Here is a 12193-nt window from a genome sequence, read left to right on the forward strand (position 1 = left end):
TTCAAATGCCCATATTCAAAATTTGGTGAGAACTTCATGTACCATAGCTGGAGAGTTTGGACCAGACATGCATTTCATACTGCATGCATGTATATATTTGTATAAATTTTTTTTTTTTTTGCAGAGCATGTGACTTTCGGCAAGATCAAGTCAATTTCTTGTAATTTGGATGATTCCAAAACCTCCCCGTATACACTGATACATTGTAGCTCATCATTACCGTATTTTCCGGCGATAAGGCCGCAGCGCTGCGTAGGCCGCACCCCAACTTTGACATTTCAAAGAGGAAAAAAAAAACCGGACAAAACAAAACAATCGTAAGTTTCTTGTAAAACACTATTTTTTTTTTACAAACTGATACCAAATTCATCAATATTCTTATTGAATTGTCGGTAAGATGTGTGGAAATGTCCTGTACCATAGTGGTATAGTTATTGTACCGTTCGTAGTCCCATATGTGCAAATTCAACTTCAACCGCACCCCAACTTTTTGATATTTTCTCTTCCAAAATTACTGCGGCCTTTACGCCGGCAAATACGGTATACCTTTTACAAGAATTGCTTCCAGGCACTTTCTTTCACCATCTTATCCCTTGACCAGAACTTCAGTTTATCTTAAAACCAACTGCACACTTCCAACCGTATCTTCCTGCAATCTGATTTTTGAAGAAATGGCAATTAGATATGGAAATCTAGACAAACCTCTTCCTGATTTAGGTTCTAAGTAATGATAACAATACTAACAATGAGAATTTTAGTGCATTTAAGCCTTTAAGCATTTTTGCCGAATCGGCTTCACATCGTTCTACTGGTATGACGTCACTACTATTCTGAGATAGCTGGTAAACTCATATAAATTTGTTTGCATTCAGTGTTCATTTCAAAGATTGAACTAGAAGAAGAGTGAAATATGGAGGGGCCTATGGTGTAAGCTACATGTATGCTTGTGAGATATAGATCCCAAAGGGTAGTAAGATTTTCATAGACTTTAAAGATTGAGTAAACGATGAGCACTGGATGATTACAGCTTTTCTCCATCAACTCAAATTCAAATTCAAATTCAAATTTTATTGGTACAAAAGGAAATTTGTTGTGTTTACATGCATTATTCATAGAGAAACAGAGATAAAATATACATGTGACATGATACATACAACATAAAACAAGTATATAGAGAAAATAAACATATACATGTAGCTCTTTAACATTCTTATTATATAATAATAATAATAATATTTAAGATTTTATATAGCGCTTATTACAAATGTCTCTAAGCGCTTTACAAATATAAATATGCCTTTACTATTACCCCGGTCATTGGATTCATATATATATCTTCTCTGAATTTACATTATTTACAACAGGACTACCCATCTCTTGGTCACTTGTCGAGTCTGGTTAGGGAGAAAGATATCATCATGATGTTTGTGGTGGGGGCAGAAGTTCAGCAAACATACAGGGTAAGTCACATAACTGGGCACCTGTAGGATCAGTCAAACCTGTTTCAGCGGCCACCTCTATATAAAGGCCACCTGTCTATTGTGGTCACCTATATTGCCTTCTCTTGAAGGAAACATGTTGAAGAACCTGTCTAAAATGAGCCGTCTACAGTGGCCATTTTGGGGTGGTGTTTTTAATGATTGGGTGATCTTAATAGACATGTTTCACTGTACTAGTAATGGTAATGATGACTATACTGATGATGATAATGATGGTGGTAATGATAATAATAATAATATTGATATAGTAATGATAATAATAATGAGGATGATTATAGTAGTTATCCCTTTTAAACAGCACCTAGCCTGTGGGTGCTTTCATGGTATTTTTGAGTTCTTTCTTTGGCTGATATAATACAGGCACAAAGTTCAAGAATTGTGAAAAATAAATAATGACTTTCAATGACGTGCATACAGTCAGAATCAACTCTCATCCAATCCTATCTACCAATATGATTTCTTCAATTATTTTTCTGTAAATATTGTAAACTGTAAATATCAAATTGTAAATGGTAAATAAGTTTGAATATCAAATACACATAACTGCATATATTGATGGAACTATTCTCCATTAGCATTCTACTTTTTTGTTAGTTCCTTTTACCAAAATATGTCTATGTACACTGTATTATATCTGTTCTTTGTATCTGCAAGATGAATTTTGATAATAAATAATCAAATTAAATCAAGTCAAATCAAGTTATCCAATGTATGAATCAGACCTGGCTTCCTTTACGAGGTATGTTTTTTTTTTCCTTTTCTTCTTGTCAGGATATTTTGACGTTTTTTCCCCGGGTCGCAGATTGGAACACTTGCAGCTAACTCTGACAACATCTTATTTTGGATTGAAAATCTTTACCAGGTAAGAATTAAGACAAGTCTTCCAGTGTTGTGGTCAAAATTATTTGAGAAAAACAATATTTCTTGTAGTTCTGTATTGTTAAAGGGATTGGGTATCTCTGCCTGAGATTCTAAACAAAATCCTGGATTTAGCTCATGCTGCAATCATAATTATAAACCTTTAGGTCAGTCAGGAATCCCATGACTTTTACAAGCCGATCGCCTGTTTGATTATTAAGATAATTATGATTGGAAAATCGAAATTTCAAAAAGTTTGTGGGAATGAAAGGATTTGGAAGTCAAAAATATAAAACAAAACCAAGACACATTTACTTTCTGAAACTTCAGAAAATCACATGTGGCCAAACCCTCTTCATTATATATATCCGTGAACATTCTTTTGACCTATTGGCTTTTGATGATAAACCACAGAAAATCACATTTGTTACTTAGCTTCTGTTATATAATAGCTTTCCAAAAAAAGCTTATTCAAACATTACGCGGAAAACTGTGACAATTCTACCGTAGCAGTTCTGTGTTTATGCAAGTGCAAGTGATGACAAAAAATAGCTGCCCACAACAGAGATCCTATGCGTACTCACTTTGTGTGTCATAAAAGCTTGTTCAAACATGGCAACTGCGCCAGCTTTTTTGTGGCGGCCAGATTACTGCGCCATATCTGAACAAGCCATTAGAAATAGAAATGTGAAATTCATCATGCTTACATCATTATATACAATAACGTTCTACGACATCCTGTCTGAACGAGCCTAACTTGTTTCCTATCTGTAACTATTCATCTTCAGAAAATCACATCAGTGGTAACGCTGTCCGTTCAAGCCCCTGAAGAACTTCTCCTGGAGTTTACCTCCCATTGCGACGTCGATCCAACTGCCCCGGGGGTTCCGGGGGAGATGACCTGTGAAGGTCTGGCTATAGGAGATACCGTGTGGTTTGAAATCGATGTGACGGCAGAGGAATGCATAGAGGGCGGCACCACAAGGTAATAATAGTCAACATTTATAATGCGCCATTTCTGTCAAAATTGACACACCTGGCGCAGTTGTGTGAAAAATATATATTTGTGGGCATATGACCATCAAGGGATTCAAGAAAGAAAGTAAAATACACATAAGTTAAAGTTTAACATGCTTCAGGACATAATTTTGCAATAATAGAATTACAATATTTAAAAAAAAACTAAAAGCAAGGTTACATACCGGTACGCTTAATATCTACACAGGTATGAATTGAAACATATAGGATTTACTGTTGTTAATATCCAATACAAAGCATATTACAGTAATACAAATTATATAAGGGTAGTACAATGTATGACATAACTAGCAAACTAATATGTTGAGAACAGAAACGTTTTTAACAGAGACTTGAACTGTGAGTAGAAGTTCTCAAAGGTACAAAGAATCCCATTGCTGATCAGAATTTTCTCAGGGTCTAAACAAATCGGTTTGGCCTTCTCCTCAAATCGGCGCTGGTTATTATTACCTTTCATTCTCACATTTATAACACTTAATTACCCAGTTCAAGTGAAAATCACAAAATGCAATGAGCAGTTGTTACTTTGTACATGTACATATATATTGATATACATGCAAAGAATTCCCCTCTGTTGCTTGCAGTTCAGTAGAAACCTTCAAAACCATAATCTGGGAAGCAATCCAAAAGGGCAACATAATTATCAGCATTGTCCTTCCCTACAAAAGTGATGGGACTCAATTCCAAAATGTACTAAATACACTACCGGTAAACACTCTCTCTTGAATGATGACAGGGACATTTCAGATTCCGATGGAAAATCACCATCTTAATTAGAGCCAGAATTCTGTTTTTTAAAAGATATAGCCCGGCTCTGGACATGTTTTTCATTCTAGGGACATCTAAATATTCTAATTTTATGCCACATATATACACATTTGTTTGTGTGTATGTAAAGTCCCAACTGTTCCATATTCACAGACCTGTTTGCAGTGGTTTTCAACAGAATGAAATGGTTGACATCTAAACCTGTCAATATTATGAGTTATATATTACATATTCAAATGAACACAATGAATCTTGGAGACTCTCACTCTTGATGATACAATTTAACCTTCACTCAACGTATCTCTAATCATGTTTTATTTCTCTATCTCATCTGTAAAGTTTCTCTGTTAGTCCAGTTGGCTTTAGTGAGGAGCTTCTTGTTATGGTTGATGTCATTTGCGGCTGTGACTGTGAGAAGGAAGGGGTAAGCCAGTCATAAATGTATTGAATGATAATAATAACATTAATAATAATAGTAATAATTGTAATTATTATTATAATTATGATGATGATGATGATAATAATGATGATGATGATCGTGGCGGTGGTGGTGGTGGTGATGGTGATGGTGATAATGGGTATTAGTGTTCAAAGGTCCCAGAGTCATACAAATGTTTTAAGATACCGGTACCAAAATCTTATTACTGTGATAATTGAAAAAAATGAACCAATGTTGACAAAACTGGGCTCAAGTATGTTAAACCTTTCAACAACAAAAAAGCAAAAAGCATTTGCTTTCATGAGGTCTTTTGTTAAAGGTCACAGTAGCATGGATCAAGGAATATGCATATAGGTGGAGGCATTTTTGTTTTTAAATATCCCCTCCCCCCCCCCCCCCCCCTTTAGCAGAAGGTTTGAGGATCTCATTAGCTGGACTCTTATATTCTAAACGCAAGACTGACTTGATGTATATTTTTTCTTCATGTTTTAGATAACAAACAGTCCGGAGTGTAACTACAACGGGACAAACCAGTGTGGCATGTGTGCCTGTAACATGGGACGGTATGGTGATGAGTGCCAGTGTAGTGGAGAGAGTTCATCGGTAGGAGACGATAGGCTGGCCTGTATCGCGTAAGTATCATTGTTTTGCTTTAGTTTTGTATGGGTCAAGTTGAATTGATACTAGAATGCTGCATTTTCAGCAAATGATATACATGTAGTATACGTAGGCATATCATGTACATTAATAATAATTATAATAATAATAAATTACATTTATAAAGCACTTAAAGGCCCACTATACTACTTGTAGCTACTTGCTCCCTCTATATAGAAAAAAATGCCTAATCGGTGACCATTGGTCCCCCATGAACCTCTTTTTCTATGTTAATTGAGAGCTGAGTCGATGAGATAGCCACCTTTCAGTGACCTTCCTGGGTAGTCTATACTTATCAATACTTATTTGGTGCTTGATATTTTCATTAAATGTATTTTTATTTTGTTGCTACTTCTATGTACATGTATATGTTATCATGATAATCAATTGTTGATTGTACTTTCAGAAATTGTATTTTTTGTTAATTTGTACTTTTGTTAAAGATGAAGTTGAGTTCTGGTCATGTGATTGCATTGTGAAAGAAACGGTGTGGAACCAACCAGAAAAGGTTGATCATCTAGCATATAAGAATTTGTATGTATTGCAAGGTTCTGGAATCATCAAAATGATAAGAAATGTGGCCAAGTCTTGGTAAAGTTACAAACACTTGCACAGAAAGATGTATATGGGACTACACGAACACGTGGCGTAAAAAGCCGCCCCCCCCCCCTTCCCGATTTTTACGATGTTACATGCATATTTAGAATATGAAGGCATTTGAAGAGCCGTGCTTTTCAGGGAACATGTCTTAACTGATGTTCTTCCACACTTGCATAATAAGAATGAGTAATGCTCACAAATTATTTTTCACCTCTTCCAAGAACTCAACCTTCTCTTTAATTGTTCATGCTTGTATTGATTTTTGATCAATTTAAATGTGCGCCATATGACATACTGTACAGAATTATTCTTCTTATTACATAATGCCTACATTATCTCCATATTCTATATATTACTTTGCTTGTTATTCTATGATTTCAGATCCGGTTCTTTGTCCATCTGCTCTGGGCGTGGTGAATGCATCTGTGGGGAATGTGTTTGTAACAAACAGAAGGTAAGTTTATTCAACCGCAAAGACTCAAGGCCCGTTAAGATAAGATGCGGTACACCGCTGCAAAATATATGCCACAGCTTGTTTTACATGTAAATGAATTGCAACTGCATACAACAAAGGTGTGGCACATATTCACTGAGCCATGTCTTATGAGATCCTAAAATGGGAAGGGTATTACATTTTACGTCATCATTTTAAAAAAAAACTGCTGGTTTCTTGCATCATACGTGAATGAGGCCTGATACCGCTACCACCCCATAATTCCTGCAATATGCTGTCAGCATTTTGAACAGCCTGAATTTTAGAAGTATGTATGAATCTTTTCTGATTTTAAAGACTTCAGATTTTAAAATTCAAATTGGAACAGTTTTGGGGCCACCTTTTGGAAACCTATGCCTTGGATGGTTCTCGGGTAGCATTTAACTATGAGTGAAATGTACATTTATGTCTGCATGTCATTTCGGCAAGTACAATGCATAAGAGAACACCCTTCCCATTACCAAGACAGACTGGGTCCTCTTTTATAAAACTTGTTATCAATAACAACTTATACCATTATTGTCAGATGTGTGTCAGTTTTTTATTGATGAAGAAGTTAATGAAATGGCCCTGTATTTATAGACTGCTTTTCCTTGATTTCAGGATCCAACTCAAGTTGTTTCTGGGGAGTTTTGCCAGTGCGACAACTTCAACTGTCCTCTCTTTGAGGGGCAGCTCTGTGGAGGTATGTATGTAAGGCAGCCCTATGTTTGCCAAACTAACATTTCACTTAAAATTGACAAGAAATTTCTATTGTATTCCCCTAGTTCTTGATCTCAAGTGTTTACTGCACTACTGATTTATTTCCTTTCAATTCTTATGCTTTCATGTATTATTAAAAAAAAAAATTAAATAGTGTAAGGAATTCTGATAGGGCACTTGCTCCCATCCCAAACCCCTTCTTCCCTCCCCCCCCCAAAAAAAAATCTTCTGTTTTGTTTACACCAGAGTACAAACATTATTTTTGTTCCAAGTAGCAATTTCATCCATCCCCCCCCCCCCAGGAGAGAATGAAAAATTCACCACTGAATGACTTCAACATTGTACACTCATATTTAGAGAATAAAATATAATGTTAGTTGTACTTTTTTCCATCTACAAACGCTTTTGTATAGGTCCTTCCCGAGGCACCTGTGTATGTGACCGAACCACTCAGCAAAGCACATGCCAGTGCACGGCCGAGTACGAAGGAGACTCCTGCAACTGTCTCAGATCCCAAGAAGCTTGTATTGCTAACAATGGGGTACGTTTAACATCAAGTTATTTCAAACTAAAAGTGAGTGGGGGATGGGGGGGGGGGGGGGTTGGTTCCACCTCCTGTAGTTTATCTTTGATGTTATCTTGGAATTATTTTGACTAACTCTACACGTTCATGAATTTAAAGTCCAGAGTCTCGTGCATCAATCTCTTGACCCTAAATTCATAAAATTCATAAAATTCATAAAATTCAGACAATTAATGAATAGAGCGCAGCATCCTAAAAACTCTTGTTGCCCTTGTCCTGGCTCGTCAAATTTGCAATCTTCCTGTACTTAGTGTTTTGGAGTAATCACCTAATTAATTATTCATATATATGCTCAGGCGTCATGTGAATTAGTTTTTTAGGGAGATTGCAATGTTGACATGCGTATGACAAAGTGTTTGGATGCAGCGTGGTATTAAACCTATCGTCTGAATTTTATGACTTTGGGGTTGAAGACGGACTAGACTCATGCAGGGCTTAAAATTCATGAAAGCACAGGGTTAGACAAAATATAAAGATAAAGGAAGCATGCATCATCTTATAGAAAATATGTGGAAATGTAAATGATGTTTAATTCATGAATTGCTGACATTCATTCTGTATTTGTCTGTTTGTGTTTCAGCTTATCTGTAATGCCCATGGTACCTGCACATGTGGCGCATGTAGGTGTGATACAGATTCACCCTTCAAAGGACCAACATGCTTTGACTGTGCTGTAAGTATTTAGCAGTATTATATAGTCAAACCTGTCTATAGTGACCGTCCAAGGAAAACACAAAAATTGGTCTTCATAGCAGGTGGTCTTTGTAGACAGGTTCCTTAAGTACATGGTTCAATGAGAACCCATTTTCAAGGGAAACAAAAAATGTGCTTGTTGTAGTCAGGTGGTCACTAAAGCAGGTTTGACTGTATAACACTTCTTAGAGTGATGACATTAAGGACCCAAAAAGACGTTTTACTTTGTGAATGAGGCTCATGAAGAATTTGTTGCATTTCCTTTACTTGTGCTTTTCTCCCTATTCATGTACCTCTTGAAAATGTCTTGATTTATTTCTAATTTTGTCTCAGCTTCTTTTGTCAGTTCCTCGGTGGGAGATACATTTCTTAGAATCAGTACTTGAATAATTTGAAACAATCACCTTTCTAAAGAATGAGTGTTGCAATTCCCCCCCCCCCACCCCCCTGAGCTACCAAGTGTCACGCATTAGGCGTGACATCACGCATTTAGAGGGTCTGAAAACGGCTCTCACGCACGGCACGCGCTAGATTAAAAAAAACACCATACCTATACGTGTGTTATACCCTCGCGCGAGCCGAGTCATGAAAATGTCACACATTGCCGATCTTTGAACTTGGCGTCTCTACCCCCCCCCTCCTCCCCCCCCCCCCCCCCCGCACTCTTCTTTTATTTGATAACGACAATACTATGGTCTTATATGGCCCAGAGTATAACCTCATCCATAATGATACTGTTCTTCCTCAGGGCCTTTTAATTATATATTGCCCATTTAGCCTGGCCATCATGATAAGAGGCTGAAGCGTTCAAAGAATTTCCTCCTACCTTGAATCCATTTACTTCACCCGGGTGGAGACTGGCTAATGTAGATTAAGACCTTGCTTTATAAATTTCTGACAGACCTGCACCGGACAGTGTGAGGTGTATCAAGAGTGTGTCCAATGCAAGGCTTTCAACAGTGGCCCACTCACAGAGGAGCAATGCGACATGTGTACCGTGGAGGTCATTATAGTTGAGAGATTCCCTGAAGGTGAGTTGTGCCCCAACCTATTAGCAACTAGAGATTTTGTAAAAATGGCCTATTACTCACTGGAAGATGTTGCAATATTGCTGTCATTTTTACATTGTTCTGAACAATATGAAACATGTGCTATTTTTCTATGCAGATTACGCATGTATAACATTTTAACAGTAGACATATACTATAGCGCGTAGAAAATGGATGAAAACGGACGCGCGGTTTCGGGCTCTTTATAGCTTCCGTTAATGTTGTCTGATTTCCTGTATTGTGATGAATGCAAGATGAAAGGCTCCAGTATGTCTCTATTTGTTGCTATTCTATCATTCTAATTAACTTTGGGTAGATTGAGATTCATACAATATGTATCATTACCCTCTCTGAAAACTAATTCCTGTGATAAAATTGTTTCTTTGTCTTCACTTCATCTTCCAGTGGACTACCCGTACAACTGCTCAGTGAATCACATTGACAACTGTACTATCGTCTTCATACCTTACTTCATGGATGGAGAGGACGCGGTTCCAGTTATTTACGTCCTTGAAGACACAGGTAAGACGCACCTTGCATACCTGCCAACCCTTCCGAATAATCTGGAATATTCTGAATTTTCAATTTTTTTTTTTTTTTTTTTTTTTATTTTTTATTTTTTTATTTATTGATTTTTTTATTTTTTTATTTTTTATTTTTTTAAAATTTTTAAATATTTTTGAATTTAAAAAAAAAAAAAATTCTGTTAATATTTTATTTATTTCTTTTGTGCTAAAGCCAAGTTAAGCTTGTTTTATAATGTGCTGCGATTCGAGAGTTTACGTATTGTGTGCATTGAATGGCTGCATGATCGAGCAGCAAATTTCTATTCGTTTTTGGTACAGATTTACTGCGTATTGCCAGTAACACTGCCGCTGCAAGTGCGATTTCTTATTTTCGAAGGCATACCGTGCTAAAAATTCTTAATTCTTATTTTCAAATGTTGGCAGGTATCACCTTGCTGCATCAAACAAGCTTTGAACCCTATAAAGAGTGGGAGGGGCGAAATGGCCTCCCCTCAAAGTTTTAATTAAAGGCATCGTGTAACAATGTTAAATCTGAGATGCACGGCTTTATGTGTTATCAGTGTCTGTGATATGGTGTAAAAGTGAAGCGCTAACAAAATTGCACTTCAAAATGATTATGAAGTGCCTCAAATAAGTAAAAATCTTTGAATGACCAGTTTTTTTTTGCTCATTTTCCCCATAGACTGTAGCGTTATAAAAAAAATTAGGAAAACAGAATTTTTAAATTTCGATATTCAATCATTCATATCTTAACCCTACGTTAACTGGGGGGGGGGTCAATTTGACCCCCCCTGTAGAAATTTCGCGACTACTCCGAAACCGCGGCAGATACAAAATTTTCCTCTCATGACTTTTTACTTTCGAGTGTTACGCATCTTTTAAAACAATTTTTTTGAAAATCGGACCTACGGTTACAAGGTCGCGTGACCTTTTGTCTTTGCATGTCAGCCCGAAAATCGCTCATTTTCGTGATTTGTGTACAAAACATATGTAAAAGTCATTTTTCCTAAAAATAGATAAAACATTGGTTATTCAGTCTTGTATAAAGTTTAGATGTTTGTTTTGGGGTCAAAATAGTTGAATTGTACTAATAAATGAAATAAAACAACAAAAACAGTAAAATACATAAGTTAAAAAAACAATGAAATACATAAGAAATTATAAAAACAAGAGATAACATAAGGAATAACCTGGCTCTTCCAATTTTTGTGTCGTATTATTATTCCAAATGGTCTAATAAATATATGTAGTGAAAAAGAATACTTAAATATGAATAATCTATGATTTATGGGCCGAAATGTGAATTTTATGACCTTATTTGCATAAATTACCATAAATATGCAAATGAGTGAATTTTTCAAAAATTTGAAATTACCATAGTATTCTATACACTTCACTTGACATGCATGCAAATTTTCGCGGCGATCGGCGGTGTAACGGCCGAGATCTTAAGGGGGGTCAAATTGACCCCCCCCCCCCCCCCCAGTAAAAACCTGGTCTGAAATAGCCCAGTTTAAAATAGGGTTAATAATCAGACAGGCGATCGGCTTGTAAAAGTCATGAGGTTGTTGACTGACCTAAATGTTTATAATTGTCATTGCAGCATGAGCTAAATCCTGGATTTTGTTTTAGAATCTGAGACAAAGTTACCCAATCCCTTTAAAAGAGAAGGTATTCAGGGAAACATGAAAGATAATATCTGAACTCTCTCATTATTGTTATGTTAGTCAGGAAGAGTATCATGGGAAAAATATTTATATAGAACAGACTACCCAGTGACGTAAGAAACATTAATTTACGGTACATTTCTAACGAGAATCGCACAGTTCCTTTTTACCCAGAGGTACATGTACTAGGAATAGTATGATAACATTATTATTGTATTATGTCTGATATTTAATTGTTTTTGTTAAGGCAACAGCTATAGAACTACAATGTAGCACCTTAAGTGTTACTAAACCAGAAAGTGTACACTAAAAATACATGTTATTATTATCATAAGTATTATTATGCAGCTTTTTGTTGGTTATTTTCCTCCAGTTTGTCCCCGAGGACCGGTTGCTCCCGGGGTTGATGCTAGATGGGTGGCGGTCGGTCTAGCCATCGCCATCGTCCTCATCGGTATCCTACTGATCATCCTGTACAAGTGTTACATCATGTGGCTTGACAGGAAAGAGTATAATGAATGGGAGAAGGAGAAAGCTAATGCACAATTTAGTCAGGTAAGTGAACCTTTTTATTAATCTGTAGAAAACTAATCCTGAGTTTATTTTGCCAGGTATTTATG

General features: G+C 36.4%; 1 protein-coding gene across 2 annotated transcripts in view; it reads left to right on the forward strand.

The window, feature by feature from the left end:
- LOC587915 (integrin beta-1-A) overlaps positions 1–12193 on the forward strand; it is a 35002-nt gene that overhangs the window by 21732 nt on the left and 1077 nt on the right. Inside the window, exons 1-12 of one of the 2 annotated variants that reach the window (XM_030990085.1) lie at positions 1436–1460; positions 2271–2361; positions 3146–3342; positions 4503–4587; positions 5095–5234; positions 6241–6313; positions 6956–7037; positions 7468–7595; positions 8218–8310; positions 9232–9361; positions 9785–9901; positions 11947–12128. In XM_030990085.1, coding sequence (XP_030845945.1) covers positions 3254–3342; positions 4503–4587; positions 5095–5234; positions 6241–6313; positions 6956–7037; positions 7468–7595; positions 8218–8310; positions 9232–9361; positions 9785–9901; positions 11947–12128 — 1119 coding nt within the window. In that variant the 5' untranslated portion in view covers positions 1436–1460; positions 2271–2361; positions 3146–3253. Of the gene's footprint in view, positions 1–1364; positions 1461–2270; positions 2362–3145; positions 3343–4502; positions 4588–5094; positions 5235–6240; positions 6314–6955; positions 7038–7467; positions 7596–8217; positions 8311–9231; positions 9362–9784; positions 9902–11946; positions 12129–12193 lie in introns of those variants that run through there. The other variant, XM_030990086.1, reaches the window with a different exon arrangement.

The sequence above is a fragment of the Strongylocentrotus purpuratus genome, unplaced genomic scaffold, assembly GCF_000002235.5.
Source record: "Strongylocentrotus purpuratus isolate Spur 01 unplaced genomic scaffold, Spur_5.0 spur5_scaffold_19, whole genome shotgun sequence".
Classification (NCBI taxonomy): domain Eukaryota; kingdom Metazoa; phylum Echinodermata; class Echinoidea; order Camarodonta; family Strongylocentrotidae; genus Strongylocentrotus; species Strongylocentrotus purpuratus.